General features: G+C 38.3%; 1 protein-coding gene and 2 long non-coding RNA genes across 18 annotated transcripts in view; 2 read left to right on the top strand and 1 right to left on the bottom strand.

Moving 5' to 3' along the window:
* The window catches only part of MBNL1 (muscleblind like splicing regulator 1), a 197,739-nt gene extending 181,542 nt beyond the window's left edge, over window positions 1-16,197 (top strand). For 11 of the 15 annotated variants that reach the window (XM_039488856.1, XM_039488867.1, XM_039488855.1 and 8 more), the window contains 4 exons: window positions 5,471-5,506; window positions 6,226-6,320; window positions 9,907-9,981; window positions 13,220-16,197. In XM_039488856.1, the coding sequence (XP_039344790.1) occupies window positions 5,471-5,506; window positions 6,226-6,320; window positions 9,907-9,963 (188 nt within the window). In that variant the 3' untranslated portion in view covers window positions 9,964-9,981; window positions 13,220-16,197. The remainder of the gene's footprint in view (window positions 1-5,470; window positions 5,507-6,225; window positions 6,321-9,906; window positions 9,982-13,219) is intronic. The other 4 variants (XM_039488864.1, XM_039488859.1, XM_039488862.1 and 1 more) reach the window with 1 other exon arrangement.
* Window positions 16,198-16,462: 265 nt separating this feature from the next.
* On the bottom strand, window positions 16,463-18,968 carry LOC120372116. Its single transcript, XR_005584738.1, has 2 exons — window positions 18,838-18,968; window positions 16,463-16,607 (listed from the first exon to the last, which is right to left on the bottom strand). It is a non-coding gene; the product is annotated as an uncharacterized LOC120372116 (long non-coding RNA).
* Window positions 18,969-19,299: 331 nt separating this feature from the next.
* Window positions 19,300-19,515, top strand: part of LOC120372115 — a 29,000-nt gene continuing 28,784 nt past the window's right edge. For both annotated transcript variants that reach the window (XR_005584736.1, XR_005584737.1), the window contains exon 1: window positions 19,300-19,409. This is a non-coding gene — a long non-coding RNA (uncharacterized LOC120372115). The remainder of the gene's footprint in view (window positions 19,410-19,515) is intronic.

Here is a 19,515-nt window from a genome sequence, read left to right as displayed (position 1 = left end):
GGCACTTTCAGCCCCCACAGAATCGGGCCCATTACCATCAGGATCATTAATGTCATTTGTATAAATAAAAATGCAATTGCATCACATAACTGACAGGGAATGTCAGTCATTAAATGGGGCCTTTCTCGGTCCTTGCTCAGGCAACTTCATATTGAAGTCAGTGGGCATTCAGAGGGGACAGGCTAACAGTTTCAGGATTTAGCCTGCACAGGCTATTGTACCAATTCTGCTTTTCATTTTTTTATTAAAAATTACTGTTAAGAGGTAGACTAGCACCCTTTTTAGTTTTCCATTGTTCTGATGCCGTCACAGAAACTTTAAAACATTATTTCCCACTTTTTGCTTTTCTTTGTGGTCCCCAGGTTTTATGGCATTAAAATTAGTTTAATTCTTGTTTGTGCATCATTGTCATTAGTGAGGTCAGCACAGCTGTGGAAATAGTACTTTTCAATCAATTTCCAGCGGAACCAGGAAGGGAACTTACAGCATATTTTTGGGAGGTTCACACAACAGTCTCGGTCCTGAGAGGTGTTGGATGCTCTCAGGTCCATTGTCTTGACTTCACATGGAGTTGAGGATGCCCGGCACCTCCCAAAAGGCACTTGTCACATTTCAAGATTGTCCTTTAATGGGAGTCGAGGGGGCTCAGCATCATTCGGGATCATGCCCCAAAGAGTAATGACTGGGTTTTTTTTTAATTTCTTGATGAAATTCACCAGAGAGAAGAGGGCCCAGAGGGCAAGACTCTACCCAGGACTTGTACATTAAGGATGTATGTGGTCTGGAGGCCCTTGGATGGGCCCTCTCATCTGGGCTGAATTTCATATTTGGCAACAATGTTAGATTTGTGTTTCAAACATACCTAGACATCCCCTCCACATTCTAGAGCTCAGAGTCAGCTGTCTTGCATGGAAAGGTGCATGGAGGGAAAAAAGGGGACACGTAGTACCTAAATCTCCAGGTGCTTCCAAGCCCTGTCCCCCATGGTTAGAGCTGCACCCAGACTCCTGTAGGACAGGATCTGTTGGGGATGTGGTCAGAGCATTTTAGCATACATCCCTTGTGTCTCACACAGATAACTACCCCTATCTTCACGGGCTTTGGAAAGTGCATGCTGGAATGGCAGCTCTGCCACCCTTTAAACAGGTGCAGCACATGCTTCCCCTCAGGCCTGGCCAGTGTAAAGGATGAGGCCAAGATCTTACTGTTCTCCAGCTTTTGTCAGGAGTTGCCACCAGTGGTACTAATAAGGAGCACTGGTAATGCTCCCTGTGAAAAGAACAAGAGGGTGAAGGTTCCTGGTACCCCCTCACTTTCACTTAGGCACGAGGCAACTCACAATCTAGTCCTTAATTACCTGTTTAAAGTGCAATAGGCCAGAATTCAGCTGTAATAATTAGGGCCCTACCAAATTCACAGCCATGAAAAACGCAACACAAACCGTGAAATCTGGTCTTTTGTATATTTTTACCCTACACTATACAGATTTCATGGGGGAGACCAGTTTTCTCAAATTGGGGGTCCTAACCCAAAAGGGATTTGTGGGGGAGGGGGTTGCAAGGTTATTTTAAGGGGCCCACAGTATTGCCACTGTTACTTCTGCACTGCCTTCAGCAGAGGCAGGAGAGCGGCAGCTGGTGGCTGGGCACCTCGCCAGCAGAAGAGAAGAAGTAAGGGTGGTAATACCATATCATGCCATCCTTATTTCTGCGCTGCTGCTGGCAGTGGCGCTGCCTGCAGAGCTGGGCTCCCAGCCAGCAGCCACTGATCTCCAGCTGCCCAGCTCTGAAGGCAGCGCCACTGCCAGCAGCAGCGCAAAAGTAAGGATAGCAGTTCCGCAACCCCCCCCCCTCATTCCCCCTCCTCTGGGGCCTAATTTTGCTCCCCTTGAAAAGTTAATGGGAGCAGGCTCCGTGACACTAATTCTTCATTCAGATTGAAGCACTCGTGTTCTCTACTGATAATCTGGTCTATGTGATGCTTTCTAGATTTAATTGAATAAAAAAACTGAGTGAAACAGCAAATCAGGAGTAGGAAATATGTATAATGAGGAAAAGCAACTGCTTGAAATCCCAGTGAAAACAGAGAGTATTCATCAAAATTACTGTATTCTCTCTAGACATAATTTATCTGAGAAATTATAATCAGTTAAATTAGCACATGCTTGAAATCAAATGCTGCCTTGTGCTGCAAAGCCAAGGAACATTTGAACTAGCAAATTCACTATTCATACATTCTTATTAGTAAATCAAAGCTTTTGAAGTCAAGATTAATATTAAGGTCATAGCAAAAGTGATTTTTATTATTGGCAAGTGGGTCCTACTGCATTATGTCTTCATATTTGCAAGTTATTGCACCCTAGCTAGTATTTTCATCGCTGCCTTATGTTCATTTGCTGCAAATCCCTCTCAAAACTGTGTGTACTGGTTATAACATTAATGATGATGATAACTCAAACTAAAATTTAAGGTGAAAGCTTTACAGTTATATTTCAGAGAATCATTACAAAAAGCTAACTCTTGTTTTCAGCATGTAGACTTAATTATGCATGGAATGATGTAATATACTAGGTATAATAAAATATGTAAAACATAATAAATAGGGTATTTGTACATGTCTAATAACACAGAGTGGCACAGCTTTCAGTTATACTCATGCAACCTCATTGACATCATGGAGGTTGTGTGGGTGTAATTCACCTGTGAGTAAAGCAAGCAGGATGAGGCCTTTCCTTTAAATAGCCCTCCTTTTAAAGATCTTTCATGAATAATTACATTCTTTTTTGTTTAATAGAAACAGTAAAATAATTAGAAGGATTAATGATGCCATTTCTCCAATAACCTTAAATGTGTCTTCTAGTAATAACAGGCATTAACTTCTATATTATCCCCCAGCATTAATTATATTAATAACTATTTTATTTCGCCAAAAGACCATGGCTTTGGCATTGTGCAAGCCGGTACAACATGGCTTATAAATCTATGCACCACATAGCACAAGCTAGGAAGATAACATGCATCACCATTCAGGCACAATAATTTCCTTTTGTTATTGCCATATTGTATCCAGGTAATAGTGTGCAGTGGTGGTGTAGCTGTGTTGGTGCCAGGATATTAGAGAGACAGGATGGGTGAGGTAATATCTTTTACTGGACCAACTTCTGTTGGTGACAGAGACAAGCTTGTGAGCTTACACAGAGCTGAAGAAGAGCTCTGTGTCAGCTCGAAAGCCTGTGTCTCTCTCACCAACAGAAGTTGGTCCAATAAAAGATATTACCTCACCCACCTTGTCTCTGTAAGGTAAGCTCCCACAGACAGTGTCATTCCAAGTCTGTTTCCAGTTTCATATGATCCCCATTTTCAGGACTTCATTATTTAATTTATTTTAATTCATATCAGAGAAAATTTATCTAACAATATGATTAAATAGGGAAGAAAGTCTTTTTTAAAAACTTTCAGTATGATGGAACATGAAGAATTGGGCCCTTTGTTTATAATGCTATAATTTTTAAGTTTCAGGTAGGAAACAAAAAACATGCAAATACTGATTTCTCAATATGGAGCTAACTAAAATAAATGAGATTGCCAAAGTACTGGAATTTGAAAACTGGCAGTTGGGCATGCCTAAAAATGCAGTGCTTCTGTTAACATTGATGTCTCTTTGGAGAATTCGTTTCTTATTAATTAATTATTACACCTCTACCCCAATATAACGTGACCCAATATAACATGAATTCGGATATAACGCAGTAAAGCAGCGCTCCAGGAGGGTGGGGCTGCGCACTCTGGCAGATCAAAGCAAGTTTGATATACCGCAGTTTCATCTATAATGCAGTAGATTTTTTGGCTCCCAAGGACAGCGTTATATCGGGGTAGAGGTATATTTATATAGCACAAAGAGAGTGACAGGCTACAAGATTGTCTCTCTCAACTGAACAATTATCTAAGTACTGTTGATGTTCTACTAAGGTAAATGGGCCCACAGACCCAACAACATATGGTCAGTAAAAGTGTGTCCTACAGTGTAGAAATAATGCCAGTCAAGTATGCTTAGCTTGTGCTGGGAGCTGTGTGGAAGACCTGCACTTTTTATCCTGCATTTAAAATACAAAATAAACAATGTGAGGAAAATCAGCGTTAAAGCTGAGACTTGATCTTCAGCTTACCCCACAGTGTCTACATATTGTCAATAATACTGTATGCAAAATTACCACTGCCCTTACTACAGCTGGGCAAAACTTCAGCAAAAAATGCAGGTTCGGGTTGACCAAAACATTTTGTGAATTTGCCAAATTGTTTCAATGGTTAAAAAAGAAAAAATCAAAATGTTTGTTTAAAAGCTCAAAATCAAAATAAAGTGCTTCATTTCAAACAAAACATGTCATTGGACCCAGATGAATTATTTTTTTGGAACTGCCAGTGAACTGAGAAACCGTTTCGTCACACAATCCTAGTCCTAACACCTATGCAGTACCAAGACACATGAGATTCCTCTAGAGGGGTTGGAGGAATAAAGGACACAAGACTAACTGTGGGTCAAACCATCCCTTCCTATGGGAAAACTCACACAAGGTAGCCCTGAGTGGAAACTCCACGAGGATCCATCCCCTCATATAGTCTTTCTCCCCTATTATTCAGCTGGCCTGCTACAAATGTGGCGGATACTCAGAAGAACTGCTGGGGGGCAGGGCCATCTGCACAGATTCCTTGTCCTTCCGCACCAGCTCTGGCCCCTGGCAGGACCCCCACAACTGTCCCTGGCCCCATCTCTTCATGGGATAACTGCAGAAAAGAGAACGTTTCCCTTAGCCTGCTCCAACTCTCAACCTGTGCACTCTCTGCTTCCTTCCTCAGCAGCATCAGAGAATGACGAGTTTAGGCAGGGAGAACTCAGTGTGGAGGATCCCATGTGCATATGGATTGGAGAACGGGTGAAACAATCCCACTCCTTCATTCTTTATTATCCTGCATATCTCCGTATAATCTCACTGCTAGGATTAACATAATTTTGGGTGCTGGTTTACCCTGACAGTGTTAAAGATAAATAACATGTTTGATCATTTCCTCTAATCTTAATAAAATATAGTTTAAAAGAAATACACATTTATTTTTATGCTAACAAAGTTTGTCAGAAAGATAAAAAATGGATGAGATTAAAACTGAATTTTGAAATAAGCCTCGAGACCTTTTCTAGTAATATTTTATAGACAAATGAAACTATATAGAAATAAAGGCAAACAAAATGTACCAGCACACAGGTCTATCAGCTTTTTTCTTCACTTAAGACTAGTTCTAATTGATCACTGTGCTATTGTATGATTTGATTGTGCTGACAGTTACATGCCACTGTTCCCATAATAACAATTTTTCTTCTTTGTTCAAATGAAATTTTCTAATTACACGTGTGATGGGTTGTTTTAATTCTTTTCCCTTTTCAAATCCACCTTCCTGTTGCAATGCATGATGGGCAGGCTCAATATTGTGCATGACACCCGCTACAAGTGTTGGTAGGTGCCAGCTTTGTTTCTTGATTATCTTAAACCTGTGGTGCAGCTCACAGACCCTCAAAATCCACTGCTAGGTTTTAACTTATAGCTCTTGTGCCAGTCCATCCCCACCCACCCCCCATCACACCCTCTGCACTAACACCTGTCAATTAAATGCAGTTGTTTTATTTAATTGACATGGACACCTAGAAGTTGGATAGTAGTGTTCTGAATTGCACATTTTTCCTTGGTGGATTTTGATTGGACTATGAGTTTGTGTTTAGAAACTATCTTGTATTAAGTAACATACTGTATCTTACTATAGTAATATAAAATATACTTTCATTCAAACTGATTGATTTTTGTGTGGTAGATACTTGGGTTGGATTTTCTTGTTTGTGTTTTTGTTTAGACATAAAAATGTAAACATAAGGACATTTTAAAATACTTTTGTTGATTTCATATTGAAACAATTGAACTTGTTTGTGTTGATTTTCTTGATTTGATGGTAACAAGCATTTTTCCCTTTTTTTCCTCTTTCATTTCCCTTTCTCCCCTTCTCCCTGGAATGTTGTCCTGCTTTGCACTGTGATTGCATGTCACTCGCTGGCAATGATGTCTCGTCACATGGCTTATTGCTATGATAAATACCATGCTCAATTATTCTATCACATGTTGCCATGGTTCCCATACTGCTACACTCTTCTGTATGTTGGCTTATATGATTTTCCTTCCGAAAGTTCCCATGGTGCACGGTGCTACGCCAGCCACTGTGTCTGCAGCAACAACATCTGCCACAAGTGTCCCCTTCGCTGCAACAGCCACAGCCAACCAGGTTTGCTAATTTACAGCTTTGTTCCTTAAAAACAACTTGAAATTGGTGCTTTTCATGAGCATGGGGGTTCTGATTTTACTTCTTGTTGGCCTACACATTCTCTCTAAGAGCTGTAGCATAGCTTAGTAAGCTTTTGTCCAGGCTCAGAAGGTGCTACAGCTCCTTTTCTGATGCTAAAAATATTTTACATGAGACTTACTGATGCAGTCTTGACATTTCGTAGGCCATGTAGCTTATTTATCTTTCAATAGATCTAAAGAGACAGGCATAGTACACAGAATCCAATTTTTCTGTGCACATAAAGCTTGCAGTTCTTTTGCATGCAAAACTCTGGTCAAAGCCAGTGGGAGCTGTGCGTGGAGGGATTACAGGATCAGGAATTTAAGAGTCTGGACATGTTCTGAATCTCTTCAAAAAACAAAACAAAAACATTTGTGCTTATGCCACCCAGAGGCACACTTGTAAATCTTTGTCTCAACTTGTGAATTAGTTAGTTAATTTTATAATGGACAAACTTTAACTAACTGGATGGCCATTAAAAACCTGAGTAAACTCTTTCTAAACTACCACCATGAATGTTGATGCATAAAATAAGGATGAAAATAAATGCTCAACAAGCTAAACCGTAAGTTAAACTTCTCCTTGCACTGCCACAAACAACGCTGTAAAGATAAATGTACATGGGTGCATCTCCCATTTACTCCAATGGAAACTGCACTTACATAAATGAGGATGGAATTTGGCCTAGTGTTTGAGCTCAATAGATTGTTAAAAATTCAGTTGTTTTATAGTATCAGAGGGGTAGCCGTGTTAGTCTGGATCTGTAAAAGCAGCAGAGAGTCCTGTGGCACCTTATAGACTAACAGACGTTTTGGAGCATGAGCTTTCGTGGGTGAATACCCACTTCGTTGGATGCATGACTCTTTGCTGCTTTTACAGTTGTTTTATACTACATCATAGTTGGAACATTAAATGTAAAGAATAAAAACATTCTAAAGACCATTTCCTTTCTCTTTTATTTAAATCTACTCAGAAATAAACTTTATAAGTCATACTGCAAATTTAGAATTCCTGCACATTATCATTGTGCTAAAAACATAGCACCAAATTCTATGCTAAGATGCAAGTAGTGCTCTCAATCAATTCACTGGGAGGCCCACAAATGCCTTTAGGGTTTTTTGTTTGTTTTTAAAAATGTCCTTAACTCGGTTTCCAATTTTGTGGGGGATGTTTTGCATTTACAGTTAATTGCAGGAGTAAATGCTAGTATTTAAGGCCAGGATTTTCAAAAGTGCTTACCTTTAACCTAACTCTGCTTCCATTAAACTCTGAGCACTTTTTAAAAATCCAATCAGGTAGTCGGAGCTCTGAACAGTAGTACTTGTGCCAGAAATCTGTCGCACCTGCACCTCTGCGCCTGCAGGCAGCTGCACTTGTAAAATAGGATGCTAGTTCTAGAAATCAGGAACCTGTTCCTGCAAAGTGTTGAGCTCTGTACATTTTTCATTGAGAGTGGAGAGCTCTGAGCCGCTTACGGGGTCAGGCCCCGAGCCTTAGTATTTGACCTGGAGTATCCTGTCGCTTGCTATGCACCACCTGTTTTGCTAAGCCAACTGTAAACTCTTTGGTGGCATATGCAGTAATTGGCATCTTAGCCATCATACCTGAAAATCACACTGGTATAATGATTTATAAGTGTGCACATCAGATTCCCTTGTGTTATTTAGATATTTAAAAAACCCAAACAATAATCTGGTCAATTTTCACAGAAGCTGAATGTAATTTCTCACCACATACCTCTTTTTGCTAGAGGGAAAAAAAGGCTTAATTTTGTTTTTTGGTGACTAACTAAGTCTCTCACAGATTTAACCCAGAATAAGAATAATTTAATATCCCGGAATACTCATGGAGAAGTTATCATTCTTCTACTGTATGTCAGACATATCTTAACAGCATGAGTCATTTACTGCACAAAATAATTTTGATTGTATAGCCTGCATACCCCTAAGAATTGCTGGCGTGAGCAAATGCCTGTTCTCTATGTGAGGTACCATGCACTTGCCCAAAGAGATTGTAGGGAAACTTTCTGTTGCAGAATCTGACCATTTCATGCATATCCTCCCTGGACCCTCATAACACACTTCAGTAAAGTATTGCAGCCAAACCTCAATATATACATATATTAATTAATATATGTATATAGTATGTAAGCAATGCTGAAATTGTTTAATGCCACACAATGCAATGCGCATGCATGCGGAAGGTCTTAAGATCTGGCCCTTCATCTTCATTGACTGGTGTTGAAGGTCCTTGGTATGTTTCGACAGCACTATCCCTGATGCTTCTACACAGTTGGGTGCAACATCTTCTCCTGCAGCAGTAGACAAAATGGTATGAGAAGCTTCATTATGCTTGGAGCACATTTCTGTGCAAGTTGGCAATGCTGTAAAACTGTATAAACATGACAGGTAAAGAGAGGGCATTAGAGGTGGGGAAAAAAACCAACCACTAAAAACATTGAATTTGTTTTAGAGAAATATTTCCACCCTCTCTTTCTTTTGCAGGTTTATGTATCAAATTAGCTGATGGGAAATATAACTTGTATGACTGTAAATAGCTGTTAACCTTGAAAAAATCAGTATCACATCATATTTCAGGGCTTGTTTTTTGGTACATAAATGCATCTTTCCACTTCCCAGTCCTGTTTGTGATGAAAGTTTATGTACAATTCCATTAACATTTGTAATTCAATGAAAACACGATACTGTTTTCCCTCATTATTGTCCCTATTCTGCAAGGCCTGTGTACATGCACTCCCACTGACTTCAATCTATATGCCACCCATTGGAGGGCTTGCAGGCTCGGGCTCCAGAGAGATGGTTGACTTGTGTGCTTCTTTGCTACTTCTAAATATTATCTAATGGTTTTAATTAAAAAAAATACTATGGAAATTGAGTTGATAAACTTTAGGAGCCATTGCAAATTCTATTGACAAAGGCCAACATTTTGAGAATTGTTCACTAGTTTAGGGTGCCTTCCTTTTTTGGTGCCAAACTTTGACACTTTGTACCACATTTTTATAGGGGAGGAGGTTCAGCTCAGCTCAACTGTGGGTCTTCACCCTCTGTGAAAACAGTGTACAAGGTATCTTAAGTTTGGCACCCAAAAATGGAGACACCCAAAGTTAATGATAACTGTGCAAAATTTGGCTGAAGTTGTTTAACTGTAGAGTTTATTGTTTCAAGTGATTAAGTGAAATACCTAAATCACAAAACTTTGTGTAGGCCAACAAAAAGGGCTCTTCTCAATTACTGCACTGCATGAACTTTTGTAGATTTTAACTTTTCTTACTTTCTAAACAAACAATAATACTTATTTACATTGGTCAAACAGTACTTACCACAATGTTTTTCAGTTTTAAGTTGCTACTTTAGCACTTCAGTTTACTTTAACTTATAGTATAAAGTCCACCACCTCACAGCTGATCCCCACTTTTCTGAACCGTTGTTATGTTCTTTAATAAAATGTTCTCTCTCTTGGTTGATTTGTTGCACATGTTATTCATTGTTTACATTTTTACCTGTAGATACCCATAATATCTGCCGAACATCTGACTAGCCACAAGTATGTTACACAGATGTAGACATTTTGTCATCAAACAGTAAGTTTCCAATGTATTGCTTGCATAGTTTTCATATTCTCTTTGTGTATGTGTATAACTTAGCATTTTCGGGGACATACTGGATTTAAAAAAAATAAAAGCTATGGAAAAATGTTATGAAAAAATTGATATGGGTTTCTTTGACATATAGAAATGATTTTTAAAAAATATTACAGAAACTGACAAGTGTGTGTGTGAAATGAGTTGGTGATTTCAGTCGACCCTAGTCAACAAAATCACAAGGCTGCCACATCTGGCATTAACAATCACCTTTGCTGACACTCTCAGCAGAGGCCAAGGGTCAAACAGGCAGAAAGCTGAACTCTCCTCTTCCCAGAAACAGATCTCACAGATTCTGCATAGCAGCTACTTAGTAGCCTGTAATTTACAATACCTACCAGAGTTCCCACCACTCTACTTTTGCAGGTGATGTACGTGATGGTGGAATCAATAATCTCTTCCCTATCCCACCTGCAACCATACCCTTTCTGCTAGCATATTTGGAGTTTGTGCAGAGACTCTTTTCATAATGTTGAACGGTGAGGAGATCATTCCTCAACCATTAGGCTTAAGTGATGTTGAGAATCTTTCTTCCAGCCTTCTGCATTTGACCCTTAATTATGTGATCTGCTTCTTAACATAAGCCTCCCATTTTCAGGGGATGTAGCAAACTCAGTTTCTTTTTATCTACCCTGTGTTTGTCCCCTCCAAAAGATACAGCAGTTATCAACTTTAAATTAATGCTGTTCATACCCCGAGTACATGAAAGGCCTTTTGGGGAGGGGAGGCCCCAGGTTGTTAGCACTGACACTCACTGTGATGGGGCACCAGTATTTGCTCTAATACCCCCACTTTGTTAGCTGGAATTGGAAACCTGCAGGAGCAGGAAGTGCCATGTTAATTACCGTTGACTCACTATGGCAGGTATAAGGAGGTGGAGTCTGATAAGCCACGTCTACCCCACTAATTTAGCAATAATTGACCTGCAGCTCCCTGTAAGGTTCCAACACCTTCCAACAGGGTGAAGTAACTGGAGAATGCTGCCATCTCATTAGAGTGGGCTTCAGCTTCTAGTGCCATCTTGCTGCCCTGCTGGGGAAAGTAACCCTGGGACCAGCCAAGCTTAGAATGGGGCTCATGTAGGAGTCCAGGTACACGCCCTGATCGTGGGAGCCTTGGGTTGGTGGGACCCCCCACAACAAGCTGGTTCTGAGAGCGTGCGGGGTCATTCAACGCTGCGCCCGGCTCATGAGACAGGTCATGGTGTCTGACACCATCAGGTGGTCCAGAGACATTTATTTTGGAATAAACTGTCATTAATAAAACCAGAGTTTATTAAATGAGAATTTGGGTTTTGTTTGAGACTGGACAGGGGCACCACTAGCTGTTAGGCCCCGCGGGCCATATTTGGGACAAGTCACTTTACTGAGAGTTGCTTTAGAAAGACCTATTAAATTGCAGTGTCTGCTAAGCCAGACTCTGTAATTGAGAATGAGAATTTAGTCGTCAGCCTAACTCAGCCTGTGGCTTCTCTTGAGCGCAGGCTGCCAAATTATGATAAATTATGTGTGGTATCTTTGTGAAATAGGTTACATAGTAAAGAGAGGTCATGCTGAGAATACAAGCTCAATTTCTACTTGCATATGTTTGGCTTGAACTACAGTCCTAGATATTATGTGTCAGATCCTTATAATTTAACCTTTCTTCACAAAGAAAGACTTTTACTTGACTTTACCTGTAGCGATTTTTTCCCCCTGATCTTTCTATGATGAAATCCTTGTTTAAATTTATGATTTGGGCTGTTCTTTTTTGTTTCTGTCTGATATAGTATCTTATCCAACTATACTAGGCTAACTTAATAGCTGCAGCAAGTAAATATAGCACTTCACTCCCACCCCCATCCTACTATAGAGGTACTGTCTACAAGTCAGGTTCAAGCTGTAAAAAACGTATCGTTCACTTTGGCCAAGATCCTCTGTGGTAGTTAGGTACCTAGTTGCCATTTTTATCAATGATTTTCATAGCCCCTTCATTGTAATCTTTCTTCAGCAGAGAAGAAAATTTATTCTTGACACTAGTTGATTATCAATCCTGAAGGAAAAGGATTGATACCCCTTGTAACTTTTATCCTAGCTAGAGTGATTTCAGATATTATTGTAGTCATAGTCCAGTCCTTTTTTTAAAAATTCACACTAAGCTATTTTCCTTAGTGACTTCCACAGGTTAATGTATTATTGCATTAAAAACTACTTCCAGTTATTCCTCTCTCCTTACTTGTCTCCTCACCCAATTATATCATCTATTTAATTTCTCCTGATATAAAACACCACCTCCCCTTTCTCAGTTTCTACTCTTGCTGCCATTCTTTGGGCCTTTTCGATTTCTGCTATGTCCTTAATGAAACGATGTGCCAAAACGGAATGCTTTATTGAGGTGAGAATGTACGATTGATTTAATATATGGAATCGTACAAGTTCCTAATTATTCTGTTAGGCCAATTTTTTCAAATTTCCAAATTTTCAAAAGCACCTAAGTGACTTAGGCCCAAGGCCTCAGGCACCCAACTCCCAGTGATTTCAATGGATCTTAATCCCTTAATGGCCTAAATTCTATTTTCAAAACAACAGGCACTTAAGTGTTTATGTCTGATTAAAAGTCACTGGGACTTTGGCTCCTAAGTTGCTTAGGCACTTCTGAAAATGTTACCCCAAAATCTTGGTCCCAGCAAAGTCAATGGGAATACTGTCTACTGACTCCATATACTCCAATGGGACCAGAACATGGCCCCTAACACAAAGCCAGGAAGTGAGTAGTATTACTGTTCATCCTAAGGTTTTATTAGGTAGAGGAGGCTATAAAATTCAAGAGCAGGGGTTCTCAAACGAGCTGTCAGTCTGCACCCCCAAGCCATGCTTCTTCTCCAGCATTTATAAGAGAGTTAAGTATAAAAACTGTGTTTTTAATTTGTAAAGGGAGGTTGCACTCAAAGTTTGAGAACCACTGTTCAAGAGCAACAGGATACTATTTTATTATACATGGTCAATATGTATATTATGTCTAATATGTCTGCAAAGTAAAACTTTTCTGTGAAGAAATTATTTGAGGGACAATCCTGTAGCCTTTTTGTAAGCAAAATTCCTCTTGACTTCAATGACCGATTCGCCTCATGTTGAGGTTGCTTTAAGGAAATGAATGAAAATGCTAAATTCATTTTCTTTCTGCCTGCTTCCCTTTCTAGATCATACTAAAGAGGAAAGGACGGTGTGCTTGGATAGAGAAAAGGACACGAGCATTAGCCATAATGTATATACCGTCAAGCCACACACAAAAATCCCCTCAGCAGTAAGACATCCACATACTGCATGTTAACAAGATGAAACGACGAGTTGGAAATCCACTGCACACTGTTGCCTATATACTTTGTACATTTAATTGATATTTGTGCTGAGGTGATCTTATTGTCTAAATCTACAACATTGTCTATCTTTTCTAGCACAGAGGTATGCCTATATATTTAAATATGCATACATAGTCTATTTCCTACATAATCATATATGTCATCTTGAAAAGACAGACTATGATGTAATCATAAATCTATTATGTATTGGTACGTCTGTAGACCAAGATATAATTTTTTTTAAGTAAGTTTATTTCTTTCAAGGTTTACAAATAACAAAGGTGCACCTTGTATTTAAAATTGCCATTATAGATGAGAGCGTGCATGCACAGTAATTTTTGTTTAAGAGTAATATTTTTAATGTAATAGATTGTAAGAAGTGGTAAGAGAGGTATCTGACAGAGATGAATGTGCCAAGCAAAACCACAACTGTGTATATTTTAAAGCACATCAATGGCTTTAAGTACCATGTTGTTAAGGATTCTCATGAAGTGCCATAGACTGTACATCAAATTAGAGTATTATTTCTGCAGTGTTATTTTCAGAGCCACATTTTTGCTTATTTTGTTAGTACTATTCAGTCAAAGGCACCATTCTGTTTCAAAACCAAAGCTGTCTCAGAAATGGCTGATTCAACCTATAATAAAAACCTATAGACAAGAGAAAAACAAACTATCAATACAGATTAACGTAACACATACTGGACATATAAATATATATAAACTATTTTAAGGCATTGTAGTGTAAAATTTATGCATATTATACTGAATAACTCAATATACAAAAGGGAAAAGCCATTTCTGAGACACAGTAACAAAAATGTTTGAGGAACTTATTTTGCTTCTATTTATAGCCTCTGTCAAAAGTCAAAAGACTATAAATGCTTTGCAGAGATGAATTTCACTTTTTTGCTTAAATGTTTCATCAAAGTCACACTTCAAAATAGTGACTCTAAACAAAGAAGAAAGAAGCACTGACATCAGATGCATGATAAACCAAAATATGAAAAAACTGATATGTTAATTAGCATAGAATTGGGTGGGTTAAATACCTGGGTGAGTTTTGTGATTTATTTTTTTTGTTCAGATTAACTGCTTATAGCCTTAGAAAGCCTTTACAAAATAATAATGAAAAAATAGATGTGCATTCAAGTTTTTAAGAATGGATTCATCCAAAGGAATTCCTTTTTGTGGTTTGGATGTTGCAGTTAGTAAAGGATATTTTTGCTCTGTTCAGCAAACTGCTGAAGTGGGGGCCAGGTCACTGGTAGTATAGCATGGAGTGGAAGAAGTGTGAGTTCAGTTATAGAACTTTCCATACTTCCAAGTTTACTGCAAGTTTTTATGCTTGAGAGAGATGCTTTCTAGTATAAGAATGATGTGTTGATTTTACTGATTGTACTGTACATCTATTAAAGCCTTAGATTATTACATTACGGGTTAAAACCCATACCAATGTAATTTCAATCATGTTAAGAAAGTATAGATGACTTCACGTTATTGTAGTTACTTACATTACAGAATATTACTTATTTTTTCTTCTTAAAATGTAGTTTTTATTTCTTACATTTATTAGATCATTTTCATTTTCTATTACCAGTTGAATACCATTTCAGTTTATAGAATTTTGTTTTATTAGACTATACTGATGACTTTTTCAAAATACAAAAAAAAATAATTAAAAAGTAGGTTTTTTTTCTTCATAACATATTCAGTTTTGAATTTACATGTAGTGTCATGAGTATTTGTATTATTGTTAACTAAATGATTTATATTTTACTGATTTAATATTACAATGTAAGAACGTCAGTCATTGTTAGTTCTTGTCTAGTTTTCATTAAAAGAACAAAGATCTTTTATATGGATATCTTATAATTATATAATCATTGCTAAGTAAGAAGTTCAGTTGTTGCTATCGCAACAATCCTGGCAGACAATTGAATAATATTTTGATGATTTATTTTGTTTGTAATTAGTTATTATAAGAAAATCTAGTTCCTAGATATTAGAATAAAATTTATTTTCTACTGTATCCATTTCAAATGTTAAAATATTGTTTAAATATTTTTTGAAATCCCTGAATATCAGGCCTTGTTATAAATAAGCTGCATAATCAATAGATCAAGGGACTTTTTGTTGATAATCCAAATACTCAAAGTTTACGTAACAAGAATTAAAGCGTGTGTGCAAACTCTTGAGGGTTGATTATGCTGCAGTTTAGCATGTGGGAACGTATAGAGAGAAGGTTGACTTTTTGCACTTCTGTATATAGTCAAAAAAGAGAGAAACCTGTATAATAGTAAGATCTTATTTTGAATAAAAATGTCTATAATTACAAGGAGTTTTGTTAAGGCTAATAAAATGACAGGCTGAACAAAATTGCTTGCAAAAGTGGCACAGAGTTAGCACTCCATACCCCTTCAAAAAAGTTGCTTTGCTTTATGTGGACAGCTTGTAGTTTGCCAGGATTTTTTCAGCTGGAAAGATATGCCATCCTTCCAAGATCTCATGACTGACAAAAGCTCCACTGGTTCAAATCTGCCTGAAAATCATTACTTTAAAAAAAATTTTTAAAAAAAGCAGGTACTTCAAACCATCAAGGTGAAATCATGGATTAAATATTCCGTACATCATTCAAAAACTACTGCATGTTTAAAGTATCAAAAACAAAAAAAAATTAAAAAAATAAATAAAAAAATAAAAAAAACAACCAACAACTATATTAAGGATATATTCTATTCAAAGCAGTTTCTGACAATTTCCGTGGTTTATTGTTCACAAAACAAAAATCTTCAAAACAGATATTGACTTTCACAAAAATTAAATCATGAACAGGCAAACCAAACAGCACACTGTAGCTGTAGTTATGTGATTATTTTTTATTGTAATGGTCCTGTTCTTTTAGCAGGTGAAAAACAAAAACCTATCAAATGTTACCATTTGAATGAAAAGCACTCAAGAAACCATGTAATTACATAAGCCAAAGCTGGAAATAAAAATGATTAGGCCATTATTTTATCTGGAATCTTCAGTATTCACACTGATTAATAACGTTGCACTTACTTGCAACCCTGCAACTTTCATCTGCTGAAAGGACAGATGTGCTTGGTTTTACTATTATGTAATCACAGACTTACTTTTTGCTTGTAGTTGCTGCAAATTATGTACTCTGTCCTGGGCTGCAATTTGTTTCCATGCTTATTTTATTATTACTGCTATAGTTGACCTTGCTGTATGGAAAAATAAAGTGAAATTGCCCTAATAAAACTTCTCTTTCTTAATTATATTTTTCTATTTCAGATTAAAAATTACATTTATTTTGTTTTGTGTGCATTTTTAATGGATTCACACATTTGTGTCCAAGGGGGAATTATTTACATGAAAAAGATTCTGTCTGTTCTCATATTTTTATTTTACAGTGTACACCATATTACGTATGCAATACAGACCATGAAACAGTCTATTATATCCAAATCAGACATTTACAGTCCTTTACAGACCTGTCCATGCATTACTGAAAATTCATTTTATGAGTTCCTGACTTTATAGATTCATAGATTTTTAAAGCCAGAAGATACTGTTTTGATCATCTGATCTAACTTTCTGCATAACACAGGCCAGAGAGCCTTACCCAGTAAGTTCTGCAAAAAGCTCGTAATGTCTGGTGGAGCTATAGCATATAGCAGGAAGATAACCAGTCTGGATCTAAAGAATTCCAGTGATGGAGAATCCCTAATTCAGAAGTTCCAATACTTAATTAACCTCATGGTTCAAAATGTACACTGTATTTATGTTGCTTATTTACACCTTATCTGTGTACACCTTATTTACACCTTATTTGTGTAGCTTCAGTTCACAGGCACTTCATAAAAGCAAAATATTAAAAGTAGATTATTTCCCTAAAGGTTATTTCTGCTTCCGAAAATTATATTTATTCAGGGAGGCAACGTACTAAATGGTTGAGGATTTTGTCCATTCAATTGGAGACATGTAGCACACCCCTTGGGAAATTCTACTTAAAAATTGATGGTATTATACAGCACTGGTGCCCCCAAGAAAAATACCAACAATGTCTTGCCAGTTACCCATATAAGGGCAAATCCTAACTGTACCCCTGCGGGACCTTCCAAACTCTCATTTTTAATTAATTTGGTTTGTTTTTTAATTATGTGAATTTTTGGCACCTGGGAACGGGAACTGATAGGACTAGCTACAGTCAAGCAGAATGTGGCCATTGCCTGTGGAATTATCTCCACACTTAGCTCAGCTACTACACCTCCATCTTAAATCCTCATCCAGATCTGGTCATGTATCACTTTGGGATGTGGTCTGGCCATTGTCCAATAGGGCTCCATCTTGCAAATAGATTCACAAACAGAGATTTCCACTCCCATGTGGAATATCATTGAGGATCCATGTGTAAAATCTATTTGCAGGATTCCACTCTCCACCCCACCCCACCCTGTTTGTTAGCTGGCCAACCTGTGCTATGCAGTGTTATGTTCATGTTAGTCCCAGGATATCAGAGACACAGGGTGGGTGAGGTCATATCTTTTACTGGACCAGCTTGTGTTGGTAAGAAAGACAAGCTTTCAGCTTACACAGTATGCAGACCTGAAGAAGAGCTCTGTGTAAGATCAAAAGCTTGTCTCTCGGTCTCCAGCAGCAGTTGGTCCAGTAAAAGTTAGGACCTCACTCACCTTGTCTCTCACATGCTGGCATTTGAAACTATGTGAAAGGTGAGTTAATTTACCAACCCTGTTGTTTAGCCCTGTACTAAAACTCCTGTTAACTCAATGCCTAAGTTTGGAAGTCGCAGCTAAAGGCAAGAGATTCAAAGATTCTAAGGCCAGAAGGGACCAGTGTGATCATCTAATCTGACCTCCTGTATAACACAGGCCATAGACCTTTCCTGAATTAATTCCTGTTTGAATTAGGGCAGATCTCATAGAAAAACACCTCCTGCTAATTTTAAAAAATCACCATTGATGGAGAATCCCCCACAAACCTTAGTCTATTGTTCCAGTTGTTAATTCTCACTGTTTAAAAATGTGAACCTTATTTCTAGTCTGGATTTATCTAACTTCAACCGCCAGCCATTGGCTCTTGTTTTACCTTTGTCTGCTAGGTTGAAGAGCCCATTATCAAATTTCTGGTTCCCATATAGGTACTTACAAAGTGTGGTCAAGTAAACACCCCTTAAGCTGCTTTTTAATAAGCTAAATCTATCACTATAAGGCATGTTTTCCAATCCCTTAATTGTTCTCATGGCTCTTCTCTGAACACACTCCGATCCATCAACAGCCTTGAATTGTGGACACTAGAACTAGACACATTCCAGAAGCAGCTGAACCAGTGCCGCATACAGAGGTAATATACCCTCCCTACTGAAATTCCCCAGTTTAAACATCTGTGGATTGCATTAGTCCTTTTGGCCACAGCATCATATTGGGAGCTTACCTTCATCTAATTATCCATCATGATATGAGGCAGCACATGGGCACTACTTGGTCATTAGTGAGCAACAGGTTACCTTCGGCTGAGCGTCCCTGCTCTCATTCTACAGGCGTTCAGGGCACAAGCTATCACAGTGGTTAAGGCAAGAGGAGTATGGGCTCGTGCCTGGGTTTATAGGACTGGCTTGAGTCCCACGCTGGGGGAGTTTCCTGTTTATGTTCTATTCGTGTTAACTGATTTTATTCTCTCGAGCCCTGGAGGAAAAGACTTGATGCTCTGTGACTAGTTTGGCCCCTGCCTAGTCAGCCCACCAGCTGACAATGCTGATTTCCAATGAGTGCCCCAAGAGGGCCACTTAGTGAATGTTTAACCAATTCAAATACAAACGACTTATACCTGTAACTCTAACAGGGTGGCCAGCCCATTTAAGACCCAGGTGGCTTGGGGCTAGTCAGCCCTGCTGAATTAGCCCTTCCCTGCTATGTCTGTGTAGGGTTTGGGACTTAAAAGGAGGAAAAGGCATCAGAAATGGAAGTCCCTGGGCAAAGCTACCAGTGGAGGGGGCAAGAAGGCAGGTAAGTTATGCTGGCTGAGGAAAGGTGCTGTAGGTACTTTTCTGTAGCAAACCCTGAGGTGAGAAGGCAGTCAGAGAAGAGAAGAAGTCCTAAAGATTAACAACAG

Source organism: Mauremys reevesii, linkage group 9 (genome assembly GCF_016161935.1).
Source record: "Mauremys reevesii isolate NIE-2019 linkage group 9, ASM1616193v1, whole genome shotgun sequence".
Lineage (NCBI taxonomy): Eukaryota > Metazoa > Chordata > Testudines > Geoemydidae > Mauremys > Mauremys reevesii.
This window is presented reverse-complemented; position numbering and strand designations above follow the sequence as displayed.